This window comes from Schizosaccharomyces japonicus, assembly GCF_000149845.2.
Source record: "Schizosaccharomyces japonicus yFS275 unplaced genomic scaffold supercont5.2, whole genome shotgun sequence".
Taxonomy (NCBI): Eukaryota; Fungi; Ascomycota; class Schizosaccharomycetes; order Schizosaccharomycetales; family Schizosaccharomycetaceae; genus Schizosaccharomyces; species Schizosaccharomyces japonicus.
This window is the reverse complement of record NW_011627861.1, coordinates 1,989,750-2,010,243: the sequence shown is the minus strand read 5'-3', so window position 1 is coordinate 2,010,243 and position 20,494 is coordinate 1,989,750. Positions and strand designations below refer to the sequence as shown.

At 41.1% G+C, this 20,494-nt stretch overlaps 8 protein-coding genes across 8 annotated transcripts; 6 read left to right on the top strand and 2 right to left on the bottom strand.

Annotated features, from left to right (window-relative positions):
- The first annotated feature begins 137 nt into the window (after positions 1 to 137).
- On the top strand, positions 138 to 2,828 carry SJAG_05022 (ubiquitin conjugating enzyme Ubc6). Its single transcript, XM_002176055.2, has 3 exons — positions 138 to 519; positions 565 to 703; positions 760 to 2,828. The coding sequence occupies exons 1-3, from the start codon at positions 493 to 495 to the stop codon at positions 1,317 to 1,319; spliced, it is 726 nt and encodes a 241-aa protein (XP_002176091.2). The 5' UTR covers positions 138 to 492; the 3' UTR covers positions 1,320 to 2,828.
- SJAG_05023 (RCC domain-containing protein Ats1) lies at positions 1,293 to 2,843 on the bottom strand. Its single transcript, XM_002176056.2, has one exon. The coding sequence runs from the start codon at positions 2,640 to 2,642 to the stop codon at positions 1,575 to 1,577; it is 1,068 nt and encodes a 355-aa protein (XP_002176092.1). The 5' UTR covers positions 2,643 to 2,843; the 3' UTR covers positions 1,293 to 1,574.
- A 149-nt stretch (positions 2,844 to 2,992) lies between these two features.
- Positions 2,993 to 4,970, top strand: SJAG_05024 (CTP synthase Cts1; the record flags this gene model as incomplete). The annotated part of the gene is made up of 3 exons (XM_002176057.2): positions 2,993 to 3,638; positions 3,803 to 4,255; positions 4,447 to 4,970. 3 exons carry the CDS (start codon positions 2,993 to 2,995, stop codon positions 4,968 to 4,970), a joined length of 1,623 nt encoding a protein of 540 aa, XP_002176093.2.
- A 369-nt stretch (positions 4,971 to 5,339) lies between these two features.
- On the top strand, positions 5,340 to 8,845 carry SJAG_05025 (hypothetical protein; the record flags this gene model as incomplete). The annotated part of the gene is made up of 1 exon (XM_002176058.2): positions 5,340 to 8,845. The coding sequence occupies one exon, from the start codon at positions 5,340 to 5,342 to the stop codon at positions 7,683 to 7,685; it is 2,346 nt and encodes a 781-aa protein (XP_002176094.2). The 3' UTR covers positions 7,686 to 8,845.
- A 346-nt stretch (positions 8,846 to 9,191) lies between these two features.
- On the top strand, positions 9,192 to 14,723 carry SJAG_05027 (sulfite reductase Sir1). The gene has a single exon (XM_002176059.2). It carries the CDS (start codon positions 9,869 to 9,871, stop codon positions 14,252 to 14,254), a length of 4,386 nt encoding a protein of 1,461 aa, XP_002176095.1. The 5' UTR covers positions 9,192 to 9,868; the 3' UTR covers positions 14,255 to 14,723.
- SJAG_05028 (hypothetical protein) lies at positions 14,709 to 17,879 on the top strand. Its single transcript, XM_002176060.2, has one exon. The coding sequence runs from the start codon at positions 15,805 to 15,807 to the stop codon at positions 17,359 to 17,361; it is 1,557 nt and encodes a 518-aa protein (XP_002176096.2). The 5' UTR covers positions 14,709 to 15,804; the 3' UTR covers positions 17,362 to 17,879.
- SJAG_05030 (GTPase Ryh1) lies at positions 15,608 to 20,400 on the bottom strand. The gene is made up of 5 exons (XM_002176062.2): positions 19,946 to 20,400; positions 19,728 to 19,887; positions 19,575 to 19,686; positions 18,667 to 19,517; positions 15,608 to 18,602 (listed from the first exon to the last, which is right to left on the bottom strand). Exons 1-4 carry the CDS (start codon positions 20,078 to 20,080, stop codon positions 19,307 to 19,309), a joined length of 618 nt encoding a protein of 205 aa, XP_002176098.2. The 5' UTR covers positions 20,081 to 20,400; the 3' UTR covers positions 15,608 to 18,602; positions 18,667 to 19,306.
- On the top strand, positions 17,822 to 19,206 carry SJAG_05029 (haloacid dehalogenase-like hydrolase). Its single transcript, XM_002176061.2, has 6 exons — positions 17,822 to 18,070; positions 18,147 to 18,189; positions 18,241 to 18,303; positions 18,346 to 18,440; positions 18,493 to 18,576; positions 18,619 to 19,206. Exons 1-6 carry the CDS (start codon positions 18,026 to 18,028, stop codon positions 19,018 to 19,020), a joined length of 732 nt encoding a protein of 243 aa, XP_002176097.2. The 5' UTR covers positions 17,822 to 18,025; the 3' UTR covers positions 19,021 to 19,206.
- Positions 20,401 to 20,494: the final 94 nt, after the last annotated feature.

The window sequence follows — 20,494 nt, the reverse complement described above, 5'->3', positions numbered from 1 at the left end:
TGTCATAGCACTGTCATAGCTGAAAACTATAAACTTGGCGCAGGGCATTTGCCGATTTCATTTGTTAAGCAGGCGGGGTTAGCGAGAGCGGCAAGGTAAGTCAGGCGAAGGTAAATATTTCACCATTAGCGGTAGAACAAGATACTCATGGCTGTAAGTTGGCGAGTCAAACAAAAGTTTTCATTTAGCTGTATTTGTTTATAGATACTTATTAATATACACATAACCGTTCTCTTGATTAGTTATTGGTTCCTCGATGCAACATAATAGATGTTTTTTTCGGCTGTTGAATCGAAAAAACTATATGTACTCTAGATATCAAATCTATACTGTTTGTTCACTTGAGAGACGCAAAATAAGACTCACATGGGTGCTACGTATCTTTAAGACGGAAGCATCTGATTTATTGATATAATCCACTGAAATCCTCACCATCCATCCCTACTAGTACCAATTGTGTCCCACGTCAGTCGTACCAGTGAACTCGCAAAAATGGCATCGAAAGCTGCTTACAGAAGGGTAAGATTGTATTTTTTGTTACAACTATCAACTGACACCCTGAAGTTAATGAAGGAATACATGATGATTCAGAAAAATCCGGTCGAATTTGTTGAAGCCCGTCCCGCTCCAGACAACATTCTAGAATGGCATTATATCATTACTGGCCCACCAGATACGCCATACGAGGGTGGCCAGTATCATGGTACACATTTTTGAAGCAATTTTGAATACTTACAGCTAACAATCCAAATTCTAAAGGTACTCTCACTTTTCCAAGTGAATATCCGTACAAGCCCCCAGCAATTCGTATGGTTACTCCAAGTGGTCGTTTCCGTACGAACACAAAACTTTGTTTGTCGTTTTCAGACTTCCACCCCAATTTATGGAATCCTTCATGGATGGTTTCTACTATCCTCGTAGGACTAATTTCGTTTATGACTTCGGAAGAAATGCTTACCGGTGGCCTTACCGCAACACGAGCTACAAGACAAGATTTTGCACGCGACTCTAAGCGTTTTAATGCTCAGCAAAATCCGAAATTTGCTCGAATTTTTCCTGAGCTAGTTGAAAAAAATAATGAGGATATTGCAGCAAACAATCTTCCCCCGGGAAGCTCCCTTGAAGATAATTTAAATGCTGATGGACCGATTACTCCTGCCATCGGTAATGCAGATCATGAGGAGACCACAACAAGCGAAGGAGCAAGATCGTCTGTAGGCGCAAATCAGAATCAAGAAAATGTAATAAAACGACACTGGAAGAAAATTATTACCGTGCTTGCTGTACTTGTTCTTGCGCACTACATTGGGCCTGCTTAGAATACGAATTCATTACGAAAAAAAAAAAAAGAAACTGCAGCACAGCTATTAACTCCTTCCTTTTATTTTTTACACGCTAATTTCTCTTGATGAGGAAGCGTGCATAAGTACAGTCTTTTCTATTTGCGCACATAAGAGACAGGAACAGCTTTCCCTTCTCCTTCATTGATATTTGTCAATCGTTGCTTAGCACACTAAACAACTCATTTACTCTTCTGATAGCTTATTGTTTCACAATTGAAATCGGTTCATGAACTAGACAGCTGGTGAATTATTATCGGTACTTGCGCTTTCTGTCACTATCCAGCTAGTTGCGTAGCCAGCTGCAACCAACGTTACAGGAGCGTCGAGCTTTAGTGGGACTGCCGTATAGACATCTTTACGATGTTGAAGACCAGCGTTCCCGTGTTCATTCCAACCGTAAACTATTGCTTGTCTAGTTTCCAACAATACAATGTTATGTTCACTACCGCCCGAGACCTGGTGAACTGGTTGTTCTAAACGAGAATGTGCTTTCTGTGCACGGTCGCCCCTGCCGAAGGCCAGGCAATTCCCTTTATCGGTCAGAAGCGTCAGTGTTGACCAGTTTGATGAAACATCAACAATCTGAAGCTGCCTGTTGTCTTCATTTGCAACCCACGCTGCATACTCATCTGTTATGCGCCATTTCGTGTTTCCGAGTATTTTGAGTTCACCGGAATTGAACAAAATACCAGTAAATTGCACTCCACAAACAACTTTCTTTGCGCCAGGGAATACTCCAATAAGTACAGGTTGTGATACTGTATTTATGACCTTTGAACTCAATTGCCCCTTTCGCCCGTCTCCACAACCGTATAAGCGACCAGCGCTGGTAACACAGACCCAGTGTTTAAGTCCGGCTGCCATTGAAATAATTATTTCACCAGTCTCAAGAGGAATAGGTACTTGAGAAAAGGATTTTGGTCCCTTCACACCTAGACCAAGTTCCCCATGAGGTCCAACACCGCAAGTGAATAGCATTTTTTGGGACAAATCAACGACTAAAGTGAACTCCCAACCAGCTGAAATTAAAGAGCAACAAATGCTCGTAAGTATTGGTTGAAAGCCAATGACATGATCGACTGCCTTCTTTTTATGCCAAAAGGGTTGACCACACTGAAGGCTAGAGTTTAAACCTGTCGCCCAAACCTTATTCTGTTTGTCCAGCAGTAATGTGTGATTTCCGCCACAAGCAATTGCTTTTACAGTTCCAGCAAATCCAACTTTTGTGGGAACAGCAACATCCTCGTGATGATTAAGTCCTAGTTGAAAATTTCCATTGGACCCAAAAGAGTAAAGCATTACTATGGATTTCTACGTCTTTGATTTACTGACTATTGTCTCTTATGGTGGTTTTTGTTATAACATAAATCAAAAATTAACAGCCACAAAAATTGCCGGACACAATTAATGAATTATAACTTTTCTGGTTAACTAAGAAGTTAACGAACTTGTCTTTATTTACATAAATATACAACGGTTTGCACATACTCAACATAGTAGTAAATCGGAATGAAGCATGTTACCTGTGGGTTACTTGTGGGGGTTCATCACCACCAAAACACATCCACCATAAATAGCAACCATCTACCTCACGTTTCTGTCCTCCACGTACCACCTACTTGGAGCAAGCATCAGGGGAACAGCACACGATGAAGTACGTCTTAGTATCCGGTGGTGTTATTAGTGGCATCGGCAAGGGTGTTATCGCCTCTTCTACTGGTCTTCTTTTGAAGACCTTGGGTTTAAAAGTTACCAGTATTAAAATTGATCCTTACATGAACATCGATGCTGGTACCATGTCTCCTTTGGAACATGGAGAGGTCTTCGTTTTGAACGACGGTGGCGAAGTTGATTTGGATCTCGGAAACTATGAGCGTTATTTGAACGTTACTCTTACCCGCGATAACAACATCACTACAGGCAAAGTTTATTCTCGTGTAATTGAGAAGGAGCGTCGTGGTGATTACTTGGGAAAAACCGTTCAAATTGTCCCTCATGTTACCAACGAGATTCAAGATTGGATCGAGCGTGTCGCTCGAATTCCCGTTGACGAGACAGGTGAGGAGCCCGATGTTTGTATAATTGAGCTTGGTGGTACGGTTGGCGATATCGAGTCCGCACCTTTCGTTGAAGCCATGCGTCAATTTCAGTTCCGTGTTGGTCATGAAAACTTCGTGTCTATTCATGTTTCTTTGGTGCCCGTTATCAACGGTGAACAAAAAACGAAGCCTACTCAACAAGCCATCCGTGATTTGCGTAGCTTGGGCATTTCACCCGACCTTATTGCCTGCCGTTGTAAGGAGCCTTTGGAAAAGGGCGTGATTGACAAGATCTCTCTTTTCTGTCATGTTGGTCCAGAGCAGGTCCTGGCTGTACATGATGTTTCCTCTACCTACCATGTTCCACAATTGTTGGAAGAGAAGCTCGACCGTTTTTGAATAAGCGTATGCTCTTGCAAGCCATCCGCAACAATACCGCTCGAGTCCAGGCTGGTGCTTCCATGTGGGCCTCTTGGAAGCAACTTACTTCTGGTCATGATCGTCTGTTCAAAAAGGTCTCAATTGTGCTTGTGGGCAAGTACACACATCTTCAAGATTCTTACATTTCCGTCATTAAGTCTCTTGAGCATTCGGCCATGAGATGTGGCCGTAAGCTCGACTTGCAATGGGTCGAGGCCGCGGACTTAGAAAACGAAACGAATAATACCGATCCTCTTCGGTATCACAAGGCTTGGCATTTGGTGTGTTCGGCTGATGGCATTCTTGTTCCAGGAGGTTTTGGCACTCGTGGCATTGAAGGAATGATTGCCGCTGCCAAGTGGGCCCGTGAAAACAATACCCCCTATCTCGGTATCTGCTTGGGTCTCCAAGTTGCTGTTATTGAGTATGCACGCAATGTTTGCGGTATTGAAGGTATGTATAGTTATTTGGACGACTGAACTACGTCTGCGAGATTGCATGCACCCGCACTTACTAGAGGTTGTAAACGCCATACCCAGGTTTGCAACTGTAGACAAGTGCTACATATTCGCTTTTGGCGTCATTTTTTGCATGATTTCGCATACGTCGTTTTGTGTTGATGGTCGAGAGCTAACATTTTTTAGAAGCTACATCTTCCGAGTTTGACCCTGATGCCAAGGAGCCTGTTGTTATTTACATGCCCGAAATTAGTAAGGACAAGTTGGGAGGCACTATGCGTTTGGGTCTTCGTCCTACTGTTTTCCAGGCTGGCTCTGAATGGAGTAAGCTCCGTAAGCTGTATGGTAATCGTGCTGAAGTTCTCGAACGTCATCGTCACCGTTACGAAGTTAACCCAGAATACATTGAACGTATTCAAACCGCCGGTCTTACCTTTATTGGTAAGGATGATCGCGGAGAGCGTATGGAGATTATTGAAAAGAAGGATCACCCCTATTATGTCGGTGTTCAGTATCATCCTGAATACCTTTCCAAGCCTCTTAACCCCTCGGTTCCTCTTTTTGGTCTTGTGGCTGCTAGTGCCGGTGTACTGGACCGGTTCCTTGAATCTGGTGAGCCTGTTCACTGGGAGAGCAGCTCTATCTTTAACCCTGATACCCCGCTTTCGGATTTTACAGACACGGTCGTTGTCAATTCTGCAAGCGCCTAAGTTTTTAAATACCTTAGGATAATGGGTACTATGTTTTGTTTTGTTTTTTGTACATAGGGTTGGTAAGGTGTTAAAATAGTCATTATTATTAGTCCCTAGGGATACTCTCACTCTCTGGGCTAGCTATGGTCGTGCTGCCTTTAAAGCACTTAAAAGTATTGTGGAAAAAGAGGTTCGTCAATAATCCTGTGTATGAATACCGTATTGGTTGTGTCAGTTTGTCGCTTTGCCATACGTCCTCCTCGTGTGTAGATCGCAAAATCCTGCAATATTCTGGAACGTTGCCACAAGTTGAGTCTATTCCCGTGCACCTCTTCCCGCTAATTACTGTACATTATTTATACCTTTTATGGTCAATTTTTATAGGGAATGGATGAATTAGAGCAGTTGGAGTATTTATCCGTGGTTTCAAAAGTTGCATCAGAATTATACAACCATTTTAGTATTGAAGACAAAACGTTGGCAGAATTCATTATAAATATACACGAAAACTCAAAAAATTTTGAAGAATTTAAAGAGAACGTGCATGTTGTTGGCGGGGAATTCGCAGACAGTTTTTTGAGGACGCTAGACCGACTTATAAAGGATTTGCATCCTCGATACCAAAAAAACAATGGGCATGAAAATGAGACTAGGACACATGGCCAATCTAAGGATTCTACAACAACTGAACATTCAGTTCTAACAGAATCATCAGAGCAACTTAGGAAGAAAGATCTTTTTCCTGCTCTGCAAATTCCTAACCAAATTAATTACTCTCAAAAAGAAAATGAAAGCAATGATGAATCTGCTGGTGGGTTCAACAATACTGACCGAACATATAAAACAGCCTATTCTCAGCCTTTTGGTGAGCGACAGCATTCACCTAATTTACGGAATCGCTCACATGGGGACAGAGAAAATAGGTATCTGCGTAATAATGATGAACGCTCTTTTTTATCTTCGCGCCGCAATTCGCGCTCAAGCTACTTGGAAGATAAACCAAAAATAAATGGCGTATATACTGGCGTTGTATCTGGAATTAAGGATTTTGGCGTGTTTGTCACCTTAGACGGAATTCGCCAACGCACGAGCGGACTTGTTCATATCTCAAATATACAACAGAATCGTCGAGTGGAACACCCTTCTGATGTCGTCGCCTACGGCGAACGCGTCTATGTCAAAGTCATAAAAATCGACGAGGCGATGAAGAAGTACAGTCTGTCAATGAAGGATGTGGATCAGGAAACAGGGGAGGATCTAAAACTTCCTCAAAAAAATAGCATATCAGCTAGCGGAGCAAACTCGGTGCCGCTTGGTTCATTAGCAGATGAAGCGTCACCAAGTTACCATTCCTCAAGTGAAAAAATGCCTATGCATAGGAAACGCTTGGCCTCGCCAGAGCTTTGGGAATTACAACAGTTAGCAGCTTCGGGCGCTGTTTCACTTGATACTATACCTGGGATTGAAGATGATTTTCAAACTTCAAAAGTTGCTGAGATTGACCCAGAAGAGGAAGAAGATGTTGAAATTGAGGTCCGCGAGGATGAACCAAGTTTTCTGGCTGGACAGACAAAACAATCACTTAAGCTTTCTCCTATAAAAATTGTTAAGGCTCCTGACGGATCACTTTCGAGAGCGGCTATGCAAGGTCAAGTACTAGCAAGTGAGCGTCGTGAAGCCCGTCAGCAGGCCGCAAAGGCAAAAGCAAAAGAGGAACTCTCCACGCAAGACCTGGCTCTTTCTTGGCAGGACTCAATGGCACGCCCGGAAGACCGGAAATTTGCTCAGGATGTACAAACGGCTGCAGCTAAAGAAGTAGCATCTGCTTTGCCAAGCTGGCGTAATGACTCAAAGCCCGCGTTTGTTTCCTATGGAAAACGTACCATGCTTAGTATCAATGAACAGCGCGAAAGCTTACCTGTATACAAGCTTCGTCAACAATTCTTAGAAGCTGTCGCAAGTAACCAGGTTCTTGTTCTCCTTGGTGAAACAGGTTCAGGAAAAACGACTCAAATTACTCAATACTTGGCAGAAGAAGGTTATACCCGTGGAAGCAAAAAGATTGCTTGTACGCAGCCTCGCCGTGTTGCGGCCATGTCGGTTGCAAAACGTGTTGCAGAGGAAGTCGGCTGTCGTGTTGGCGAAGAAGTTGGTTATACTATACGTTTTGAAGATCGTACTAGCAATCTCACTCGAATCAAGTATATGACAGATGGCATGTTACAACGCGAGTGTCTTGTCGATCCACTGCTACATCAATATTCTGTCGTCATTCTTGATGAAGCACACGAACGTACTGTTGCCACGGACGTTCTATTCGGATTGTTAAAAAGCGCCGTTTTAAAACGGAAGGATCTAAAGCTAATTGTAACATCCGCAACTTTGGACGCAGAAAGATTCTCAAGTTATTTCCACAAATGTCCCATCTTTACTATCCCGGGCCGTTCATATCCCGTCGAAATTCTTTACACAAAGGAGCCAGAACCAGATTACTTGGATGCTGCTTTACTCACTGTTTTGCAGATCCATTTAACTGAAGGTCCTGGTGACATACTGGTTTTTCTAACAGGTCAGGAAGAAATTGATACGAGTTGTGAAATTCTTCATGAGCGAGTAAAAGCATTAGGAAATATGATTCCAGAACTTGTTATATTGCCCGTGTACTCGGCACTTCCCTCGGAAATTCCAAAAGTCGTATTTTCGAACCTGCACCACCAGGAGGGAGAAAAGTAATTTTAGCAACTAACATTGCTGAAACAAGTTTGACTATTGATGGCATTTATTATGTTGTCGATCCTGGCTTTGTCAAACAGAGTTGCTATGACCCAAAACTGGGAATGGACTCTCTTGTTGTTACACCGATTTCACAGGCCCAAGCACGTCAACGTAGTGGTCGTGCAGGTCGTACAGGTCCCGGTAAATGCTATCGACTATATACTGAAAGTGCGTTTCGCAACGAAATGCTTGTTAGCCCGATTCCTGAGATACAGCGGCAAAATTTGTCACATACCATCCTTATGTTAAAAGCTATGGGCATAAATGATCTATTAAACTTTGATTTTATGGATCCGCCACCGGCGCAAACAATGATTGCTGCACTAGAGAATCTTTACGCGCTCTCCGCTCTAGATGATGATGGTTTGCTAACTCCGTTGGGCAGAAAGATGGCTGATTTCCCTATGGAACCGCAATTATCCAAAGTGCTGTTAAAGAGCGTTGAATATGGATGTTCAGACGAAATTCTAAGCATTATCGCCATGCTTAGTGTTCCGAATATATGGAGCCGTCCGCGTGAAAAGCAGCAAGAGGCTGATCGCCATAGAGCTCAGTTTTCGAATCCGGAGAGTGACCATCTCACACTTTTGAATGTGTACTTTGCGTGGAAAAGTAACCGATGTTCAGACAGTTGGTGTTATGACAATTACATCCAGGCTCGCGGAATGCGACGAGCGGAGGACGTCCGAAATCAACTTGCTCGTCTTATGGATCGGCATAAGCATCCGATAATATCATGCGGGCGGAATCGTGAATCCATTCTTAAAGCTTTGTGCTCCGGACACTTTACTAATGTAGCCAAAAGGGATTCTCGCGAAGGCTGCTACAAAACCTTGGTTGAGAATGCTCCTGTGTTTATGCATCCCAGTGGGGTCTTGTTTGGTAAACCAGCTGAATGGGTAATTTATCACGAACTCATACAAACATCAAAAGAATACATGCACACAGTGAGTACTATCAACCCGCGATGGTTGACTGAAGTGGCACCTAATTTTTACAAACTTGCGGATGTCAATCATGTCTCAAAAGCAAAACAAAAAGAGAAGATTATTCCCTTATTTAATCGTTTTGAGAAGCCTGATGAATGGAGAATCTCGAAACAACGTCGGGTGCGGTAGATGTTTCCACGACTACACCTTTACTCATCGCAATTTGTGCAAGCTTTTGAATTTTCAAAGGCCGTTCTAAATTTTTAAATGACAACACTCGTTATTAATTGGTACTTTGTGAACCCTTCTACGCTTATCACTTAAGGCCAAAGGACTCACCGTTATTTTGGCGGCTAGTTTGCTCCTCTTCCGTATCCCTTTATAGCTTCCTTGTTATACGTTCTCTTATTCCAATGAAACTTCCCGCACCATTTTTTAAGTGGGTTCTCACTATCATATCTACATCTGTGCCTGCCTACACTTGTATCTTTCAAAATGACTGCAATTGCTGCGTTGTGATACGAACAGCATGCTGGGGACGGCAGAGTACACGACAACACACCTGAAGGTTGGCTAATACATTCCGTGTTAGTGGTTGACGATGGATCGGGCACGCGAAATTCACCACCATGCATTCGTCTAACGTGTGTAATTAGCAACCACAATTGCGACTTCATCACGCAATCACTGGCTACCTTGATTAATAAAAGCACTACCGTTGGTCCACAGACGACAGCCAAGTGCTTTCTTTCCTTATCCATTTTCCGCATAGTCGCGAGGCAATCGAGACGTAAAGTGCAAAGAAAAAAAAAGAATCGCCAATTGAAATACAATTTGCGGGATCTATCCAAGTTGTTGACAAAACACCGCGCTTTTCACATCAGCGACTACCATTAGTCTCCATTAAAACAGGAACATTTCTGCAGTCGGTAACCATATTAAAGAAAAACGAGTTACGGTTGTGGTTTTTTCTTCCATTATTTTCAGCAATTTGTTAAAAGTAAACTTGTGCTGATCTGTCTTTCCCTGGTTCATTAACTTTGGAGGAGTCTGATCCTAAGAAACCATTTCTCCCGGCTGATCTTGTCTGTGCTTTGCATTCTTTTTCAATCGACTGAAACAATATCCAATAACCGCCTTTGGGCCATTTCATACGTTTCCTATTTTCGTTTTCTCTGTTTTTTGTTACAAGAAAAGGCCCGATAAGCAAAAATGGGTATTACTACAAAACTTACTAGTGCTCAAGAAGCTGTGGCTCGCATCGCCTATCGTTCGGCCGATTTTCTGTATGTTATTGAGTCTACAAAGACTGCGTTGACTGCCGACAGTTTAAAGGCAGTTCGGAATCTTCAGGAAAATGAAACTTTAAATGCTTCTGGCTATCGCCCTATCGTGCAAAACCTTAAAGCGCATGCTGACCCTTTCATTTATGTCGCTGACGCTTCTTCCCATCCCATCACAGCTGAAAGACCCCATCTCGACGCTGTTGTAGCCGCTTCCGACTCTCTTTTTTTTGCTACCCCTCATCTCTACACTCTAGCTAATACTCCTGTTGTCGTCCACATTGCCCTTGGTTCTACTGAAACTTTTGATTTTGCCGCAGTCCGTGACACGGGTTTTCTTATCCTGTTCTCTGGCAACAATGCAGCTGATGCTAGTGCTTCTATTGCAGACACTATTCGGACGGCGGCCCAGGCACACAAGCTTGCTTTGAAATTGAATACCGGTGTTTTGCATTTCTACACTCCTGTATCTAAGGGTGCCTATGCTCTCGAGGATGTTGCACTGCTTCCAACAAAGGACGAAATGGATTGGGCTCGTGATGCTTTTGGTGAATCCTTCAAGATTCGTGGCTCGACTCCTATTCAAACAACTTCGCAACGTTCCGCTAAAATCCAATCGGCCGTTGCAGCTATTAAAGAGCTTGGTATCTCACCATTTGATTTTAACGGCCCCGCCGATGCTTCCACTGTGCTTCTTTCGTTTGGCAGCTCTGCAGGCTTGTTGAATTCCGCTGCAACTGATAGCAAGTTGGCTACTCTTTCTGTTCGTGTCTTGCGTCCTTGGCTTTTTGATGAACTTATTCAAGTTTTGCCCGAGTCAGTTAAACGCCTTGTTGTTTTGGAGCAAGTTTCTGCTCTTCCAAAGAAGTGGGAACAGCTGTATTTGGACGTACTTGTTGAACTTAAGAGCAGAAACTCTGCTATTGAACTTTTGTCTGCTCAATATGCTCTCAGTGCGGAGACAGATGCCGTAAAATTGATTGCTTCTTTGCTTCAAGAGTTGAAGAAACCAATCCCCTCTGCCTCCGATCTTCGTTTTGTTTATGGCTCCGTCAAGGAAGAGTCGCTGGTTCCGACTCCTCCTCTTATAGAGGAGACCTATCACAAATTGTTGCAACGCGTTTTCAAAGCTCGTTTGCGTGTTGCCAACGATTCGAGTCTTGCATCTGCTAAATCTATTCCAGCACAATTGGTAATCTCTCCTCAATTTGCGTTGGGTTCTGTGCTTGAATACGAGAAGAATCGTGAACACTTTTGTTCGCGAATTGGTAAACTTTTGAAGGGAGGTGCTATTACGAACAATGAGACTCTTGAGGCTCTCTCTAATTGGCTAGTTTCTGTTAACAACGAGGATTCTACACTCGATCCTACATTGGTTATTGAAGCTTTAAAGAAGGATTCCGCACCTTCAGTACAAGAATTGCTCTCTGAATCTCACTATTTTGTGAAGAAATCTCACTGGATTATTGGATCGGATGCATGGGCGTATGATCTTGGTAACTCTGCCGTTCACCAAGCCCTTTGTGATGAGGCCAATGTAAACTTATTGGTGATTGATACGCAGCCTTACAGCACTCGTAATGATGTTCTTCAACGTAAAAAGGACATAGGTTTGTACGCTATGAACTTTGGAAACGCTTATGTGGCCTCAGTCGCCATATACAGTTCCTACACTCAAGTGTTGGCAGCGCTGTTGGAGGCTGATAAATTCAAAGGACCATCGGTTGTGCTTGGTTACCTCCCTTACTTTACTTCAGAGGATGATGCTATAACTGTTATGAAGGAGACAAAGTGTGCTGTTGACGCTGGCTATTGGCCTCTGTATCGTTGGACACCTGCATTGAAGGATGGTGAATATTCTGATTTCCAGCTTGACTCCGAACGCGTTCGTGATGAATTAAAGAAGTTCTTGGATCGTGATAATTATCTTACTCAACTTACGCTCCGTGAGCCAAGACTTGCAAAGACACTTACTGAGTCATTTGGTGCGAAGGTTCGTGAACAACAAAAGCTTGATGCGCGTGCGGCTTTGAATCGTTTATTGGAGGGTCTTTCCGGTCCACAATTGACCATTTTGTATGCCTCTGATGGAGGTGTGTCTGAAGGTGTTGCTAAGCGCTTAAATGGTCGTGCCACTGCCCGTGGATCGAAGAGTAAGGTAATGGCCATGGACGATTTTCCTCTTTCTGAACTTGAAAAGGAGGAGAATGTTGTGTTCTTGGTCAGTACCGCCGGTCAAGGTGAATTCCCTCAAAATGGTCGGGAATTTTGGAAGGAACTTAAGGGCAATGTTGATTTGTCTTTAAGCAAGCTTAACTTTGCCGTCTTTGGTTTCGGCGACTATGATTACTGGCCTCGTAAGGAGGATAAGATTTACTACAATCGTCCTTCTAAGCAACTGGATGCTCGCTTGGCTGAATTGGGTGCGCATCCTTTGATCTCACTGGGTTTGGGTAACGATCAAGATCCTGATGGTTGGGCAACTGCTTACAACGTTTGGGAGCCTGAATTATGGGCCAGCTTGGGTCTCGACAACGTTGATGTCGACATTAATGAGCCAGCACCTGTTACTGCTGAAGACATCAAGAGAACCTCTAATTATCTTCGTGGTACTATTATGGAAGGTCTTGCCGATACGACTACTGGCGCTGTTTCAGAGAGTGACAGTGTGTTGGTGAAGTTCCATGGTATGTATATGCAAGATGACCGTGATATCCGTGATGAGCGTAAAAAGCAGGGTTTGGAGCCTGCTTACACTTTCATGCTTCGTCTGCGTATGCCTGGTGGAGTTTGCTCTGCTGAACAGTATATTGCACTTGATGATATTTCTACAAAATGGGGAAACAAAACTCTGAAAATTACTACCCGGCAAACGTTCCAGAGTCATGGTGTTCTTAAGGGTAATTTGAGAAGCTCTATTCGCGCGATTGTCAAAGTTATGTTGACTACATTAGGCGCCTCAGGCGATGTTTGCCGTAATGTTACTGCCGCCTGTATTCCTACGAACACCAAACTCCATAAGCAGATTTATGATGTTGCAAAGGAGGCTAGTGAGGGTTTATTACCATCCACATCCGCCTATCACGAAATTTGGATTGAGGATCCTGAAACTGTTGAAAAGCGCAAGGTTGCTGGTGAGGCTGTTCAAGATGTTGAACCCCTTTATGGACCTACGTACCTTCCTAGAAAGTTTAAGGTTGGTATTGCTGTTCCCCCTCACAACGACATCGACGTCTATATTAACGATGTCGGTCTTGTTGCTATTACTTCAGAGGACGGAGATATTCTTGAAGGATTTAACGTTTATATTGGCGGTGGTTTAGGTACGACTCATAACAACAAGAAGACCTATCCTCGTTTAGGTGATCTTGCTGGTTATGTCCCCGTTGCCAAGACTTTGGACATTCTCAAAGCAATCCTTATTGTTCAACGTGATAATGGTGATCGCGAAAACCGTAAGCATGCTCGAATCAAATACACTGTTGATACCATGACTTTCGAGAAATTTGTCGCAGAGACCGAAAGAAATGCCGGTTTCAAGTTTGAACCGGCTCGTCCTCAGCAGCCTTTCGTTGATAATACTGATGATTTCGGTGGTTGGGCTAAAACGGATCTGGGTACTTACTCGCGCACTATCTTCATTGAAAATGGCCGCATTGAGGATACCGCTCAACTTCAGTTCAAAACTGGCATGCGTGAACTAGCTGAGAAATTGTTAGACACCGGTTCAAAGGCTGAGTTCCGCATGACTGCTAATCAGCACATGATCTTGCATAACGTTAGTGAGTCCGAGCTTCCTTGGGTAAATGCGCATCTTGCTAAGTATAAACTCGATAATACTGCGTTCACGGGTCTTCGTTTATCGTCCGCTGCTTGTGTTGCTCTTCCTACATGTGGTTACGCAATGGCTGAGAGTGAACGTTATTTGCCCAAGCTGATTACGAAGGTCGAGGATATCATTAATGAGGCAGGACTTACCAAAGACAGCATTACGATGCGTATGACTGGCTGCGGTAATGGTTGTTCAAGACCTTGGGTTGCTGAAATTGCTTGTGTTGGTAAAGCTCCTAACACTTACAATCTTCTTCTTGGCGGTGGACACTCCGGTGAGCGTCTTAACAAGTTGTATAAGGCTTCGGTCCAAGAGAAAGAAATATTGGATCTTTTGCGACCGATTATTAAACGTTATGCCCTTGAAAGGCAAGACAATGAGCCTTTTGGTGATTTTGTTATTCGTACGGGTTACGTTACTGCCACTGAACGTAATGGTGCTAACGGTGCCGTGCATGAAGGAATTTCTGCTGATGCTGCTTAGAGTCTAACGTATTACCTTCGAATTTAGACTAAAAAATTGGAGAGGATTTGGGTAAAATAATGAACTTTTTTACGGTGTTTTTATACTGAATGGATAAACGCAATTGTTAATTTTGAAGTCTTTTAGTTGCTTGTCCTCAATTTATTTTTTGAATGAGTCCGCGGTATAATTATACCGTTTCCGTCGGACACGCAAGATATGTATTTGCCTGATTATAGATAGCAGGAACGATTTTAGTCTTGTTTTGCTTGCTGAAGCGTAAGTATTAAAGTCAAATTTCAACCGCGTTTGACGTATATCGTAATTGTATCAACCCGTTTTAATCATCTATAAATGTGTCATGCACGATTGAAATTTTGTGTAACATCGACTATGGATCTAGTACTGGCAAAATTGTGGATCAAAATGGGCTTACGTTTCGTAGTTGTGTTAGTTAATAAATGTCTTATACTTGCTTTTTATTGGAGCCTGGCTATAAAAGAATGTGCAGACTTTGTTATTTATAAGAGATAATAGTTATATGCGTGAGGTTAAAAATTTATCACAAAGATTATAAAGTTAGATATACGCTTATGGTTCACTAACAGATCCTTCACTCAAAACAGCGAATCGTAATTGTTTTTTTTTCTAAGTTTCGTTGATCATTATTATCACAATGTGACAAGTTTGCACTAATTGTAAGATATCTTATACACATAATGGTAAATCTAATAATACCAATTATTGGATGTATTAGCTGTATAAAGCATTCTGATTCTTGCTGTTTATTATCACAAATAAAGTTAATGGTTTCTTAAGGTTAAAAACTAAATCGTTACGAATGTCGTATTGCAAAAGTAACTAGGCCGATTCTTTCTTGCTTAAAGGATTTTTTTTTTCTGTGATACTGTTGTGTCAGTTCTGTCGCCACACTTAAATTCATAAAAGCCTGCTTCCTACTTTCATATGCATGAATGATAGCTTAGTGTCACACATTTGTGAATTCACAGCTGTTCTTGTTCTCAATTACCAGATGATGTTATTGCGGTTGTAGATGAACCGTTTCTTTTTTGCATAGTCACGATACCGATTACTGGGTCATCGGATATATTATACGTGCTATATTCAATTACTGAATCCATTTTGGTTTTCACATTGAATAGCATTTATGAAAAAGATATTCTTATTTGTTGACGTTAAGTAAGCCTCACACATAAAATGTAACAACAAAAGCATCAGTAAAAACTAAACATAAACCGTTGAATTTCCTTTGTCGCAATAATGATATACAAACGTTTATTTAGTTGGCTTATGTATTTATCGTCATAAGCTTAACACCACAAAAGCTGTTTTAAAATATCGGGTGGTTTAAATTATTTCTTAAATTCCACTGAACGCATCGTCTCTTTTCTGCGGTTCTACCCTTTGTTGGAGTCGCTCTACGGCATCCTAAACGTGCTGTAAAACTTGAAAATTTCAACGTAAACTTCGCAAAGACTAACCTTTTACGTTTACTATAAAGATACGATATTTAAAGACAACAGTTTGTCAACAGTCTGTTACAGAAATCAATGTCTTCCTCTCATAAACGATACACAAATAATGCAAAATCAAGAAATAAAACACCGGGCTCGCCGCAGCAGCCAAAATCTTACAAAACAAATATTCTAAATTCTTCAATAAAGCAAGCAAGGATTATCGAAATGCGTCGCGAGCTTGCTAGTCTTAAGTTTAAAGTACAATGTTTTGAGGAGAAGCTAGAAAAACTCGCGGACTTGGATACTCAAAAGGCAACATCTGGACATGATCTGGAACAATTTCGATTTAATGTGGGAAAACCACAAAATTTACACAGGCAACTACGAAATTACGGTTTCAGGATTAGCAATGTGATACCTCTTTCGCTTAAGCCTAAGCCCTTCGTACCAGGAAATCGTTTTCTCGAATATCGTGAAATTATTGATCATTTAGCTCAGAAAGTTCCAAATGTTATGAATTGTGAACTTCGAAAAATTGCCTATTATGTACACCTGCTTCCTTTTGAGTGCACCGATCTTTGTCCATCGATTTTTCAGACCGTGGTAACGAATCCCGCTTTTCATAATTTCGTTAAGATCATTGAAGAGCATAACTCTTCTTCACGTTGGTTTGAACTCGTTCAAGCACTTAAAAGTGGTAACCCCAAACATGCAAAAGATAAGATATTTGGTTTTGTCAAAAGTTGTTCTAGGGACGACCTTATTAAATTTGCTGTCTCCGGGTACTTTCCTGCAGAGAACATTAATATTGCTTACTCGACAGCCCCTAGTGGCGGATTTGCAAAATTCGTAAATGCACTATGCAACAGCGTCTCAGTTGATAATGATTATACGCAACCGTTGCTAGATATCTCTAAATGCCATGATCACACTAAATCCGCATGGAACAGTTCCACAAGTGGATTAACTCAGGACGAAGATGTTGAAACTAATTCACAAAATGTGAATACCCTCCAAGATAAGTCTAGGTCAAGAATAGGATTAAAGGATCAGAATTCAACAAATTCTCTAGAAGTGAAGTACTCAAATTCAATAAGTAACGACAAAAACGATTGTAAAAATGAACACACGTTGCTCAATGAAGGGAGCGATGAAAATGATCATGAGGATGATGAGAATGATGAGAATGATGATTGGGATTCTCAAGAGAGTGACCTGAATAGGTATCAGCAAGAGTTTATATCCCGAACACTTGAAATGCACAACCTTCTCTTCACTTATGAAAAGGGCAAAAAATACTCAACCTTTCTTCAATTTCTTCCCTCTGAAGAATCGTATCCTGCTCTGATTGACAAAGATGGTGCAGATAATGTCATAACAGTTAAAATCCAGAAGGCCCTTAACTTGGTACTGAATACCTTAGATCATGAAGTGCTTTACGTTTATGTCAATGGAAAGAAAAGAAAGGTTATTGGTACAACGAATGCAAAGGTTGAATGGTTGGATGAGACGTTCATTCTTAAGTTCTCAGTTATTAATGATGATAACTGCCAACCGCCGATTTTGCTTGGTTCCAAATTTGCTCGAGACATCGACCTGCATTCTTATATTGCAGGGTCTGTTATTTTTCCTAATCCTCTTGATGATTGATGCTTTAAATTACTCCGTTGTCTACTTTTATCAATTCATTTTTACAACTCCTTACCCTTAAATTTATAAGTAAGTTCTGATTTTTCCAATAGAGGTTATGCTACAGATTACTTTTCATCAAGACATAATAGTCGTTCTTTCGTTCTTTTGGTATTATCTTATTTTGGATATCGTACTCGCTCATCTTCCATTTCAACTTTAAGCCTTTCTGAACATTATTTTAATGCCAATGGTGGAAGACTGAGCTTTGGTTTGTATAAATGCAAATGAATTAATCTCTTGGGCTGAATGTTTATTGGTAACAGATGATGTCGTTAACTGTTCTTCACATCCGAGAATAAACGTAAGTCGTAGTATATTACTTTTGGAACAGCAATTTTAACTTTCTGTAATGAGTAGAAGTCCAATTTATTTTTGTTAACCTTAAAGATCGTCGTTGGGTTTTTAAATGTTGACAGGTGCAATCTTTTTCATGTTATGTACACACCAAGTGTGATTTTGAAAAAAAGTAATTATTTGGTTGATTAAACCTGTTCTGCTTGTGTTTCTTTCCAAAACATCATCTAGATTCTGTTTCTCTTCAGTGGAGCTCTTTAACATCAAGCTTTTACCGCTTAAAGCATCGATTTTTCTGTTACTACGTAGTTTTATATAATTGGTGATAATGTCTGAAAAACGAAGCTATCGCGCTTGCCTTTTCGATATGGACGTATGTTTGTTGTTTTCTAAATTTTCTATTGTTTTTGTACTGTTACTTGAGACTTTATTGACAATAAGAAAAACAGGGCTTATTAATTGACAGCGAAGAAGTTTACACCGAGACCACAAGTACGTGTTAATATTCGATTGAGCAATCTTCAGAAAGCTAATTAGTAACAGATCAAATTTTAGCGCGCTACGGTAAAGGGCCTCTCATCCTTCCTGTCAAGGTGCAAATGATGGGTATGATTTATTCTCAATCACTTTAACATTAACATGTTAAAGGACGACCAGGACATGAAGCGGCTCGCGTTGTTATTGAATGGTCTGGTATTCCAATGACACCTCAACAATTTGTTGATGAACAACAAGTTATACGGGTACAAAAGACGCGATGAAGTTGCCGTTCCAGTAACTAACACTTTATCTCAGGCAAAGTATTGGAAAAATGTTAAGCTGATGCCAGGAGTTGAGAGCTTGATCACTAATCTTGAGAACCGCAATATTCCAATTGGTGTAAGTAAATTGAATAGTTGTGTTTGCTAATGTTTGTGTTAGTTAGCAACATCTTCCAATACCGAGAACTTTCGCATGAAGACAGAATACCTGCAGCATTTATTTCGTTGTTTTGGTTCACGTATCATCACTGGGGATGATAAAAGGATTCCCGAAGGGCGTGGTAAACCGTACCCCGATATTTGGCTCCAAACGCTTAATCTCATTAACGAGCAACTTCAAGCTAATGGCTTGGAACCAGTCAAGCCGGAAGAATGTCTTGCTTTTGAAGATAGCATTCCAGGTGTAAAAAGTGCAAAAGCTGCTGGTATGCATGTGATTTGGGTCCCTGCCGAAGCAGTCCTTCGGTTTGCAAAAGATGAAATACCAGAACTTTTGGATGAGCAATGCGAAATTCTTAATTCTTTGGAAGCTTTTGAATTTGGAAAGTATTTTCAATCTTAGTGTTCTATCACTAATAAATGTAGACAGCAAACAATTTTTGTAGGGTCTAAATATCGAAGTTTAAGCACTCAAGTACTAGCTACTGATCTTATTGTCGACCGCTTACAAATAGCATACTATAACTGAATATCATTGAAACGAGTTAGGGAATTCAGAGAATGTTGCGAACATTAATGCATTTTCAACCAGCTTCCAGCACAGTTAACTTAGCAATCGTTACATTAAGATTTATATCTTCGGAAATGGCAAATTGAGTATACGGATAACGCTGAGATGCGTATAAATACTAACAATTGCATGAGCTTTCATCTGTGTTAGGCTGTATGCTAACGTCAATCATTTGAGTATTTTGCGTATCCACATTCTCCATCCCAGGAAGCATTTGTGCAATACGTCTGAAAAGTTGTTTCACGTTATAGCCAGCTTTGGCGCTTGTTTCCATATGCATAATTCCAAGCTCTTTAGCCTTTTGTTCGCCCTCTTCCAGTGAAACTTGTCTTTAAGAGGTTAGTCAATAAAATAGTAGAACGGCTCTGGCTCAATGCTGTACATACCTTTTTTCAGCAAGATCTGTTTTGTTACCTACAAGCACAATAATAACATCATCGCTTCGTTCCGCGCGAACATCATCTATCCATTTCTCGGTGTTCACAAACGAGTTGTGATCTATGAGAGTGTTAAAACAAGCAATACTCGAACATACTTACTCGTAATATCATAAACGATAATAGCCACGGAAGAATCACGAATGTAAGAAGGAATTAAAGAACGAAAACGTTCCTGACCAGCCGTGTCCCAAAGCTGAAGACGCACCGTGCGATCCTCAAGATACATTGTTTTGCTCAGAAAATCGATACCTATTGTTGCCTTTATTTACAAACGTTAGCAATATGGAGAAACACAATAACCGTCTTTTACAACATACTTGGTATGTATTGTCAAACTGGTCATACATAAAACGCGTAATTAATGATGTTTTTCCGACCGACTGCTCGCCCAAAAAAACAAGCTTGAACTTTCTTAAGGAAAAGGAATACGGATCTCCCATGTTTTTAGACATTTAGAATATCGATTTATGTAGGATTTTCCTGTAAAGGACTGGATTTGAATGAATTCTATGACAATTTCTGCCGAGCAAGTGGTGTACGGTGTGAAGCGTGACCCCAACCTCGGACTCACCATATTTACTTCGTAAATACTCATAGAGTGGAGATGGGACGGCATGTCACCTAAACGAGTAATCGGAAAGTAAGGACATTGTTAAGCATGTATAAAAAAAATTATTTCTGTTTATGTTAACAAATTACGGTGTCATTCTGCCACTCAAATAAATTTTTCCATGGCGATTCTCGCATTCATGGAACATAAAATAAATGAGAGACAACATTATTGAAAATAGCTGAGCATTTAGAGAACTCATATTTATTAATTTACTACTTCTAAACATATATGAGTAATAATTAATTCGTATAAG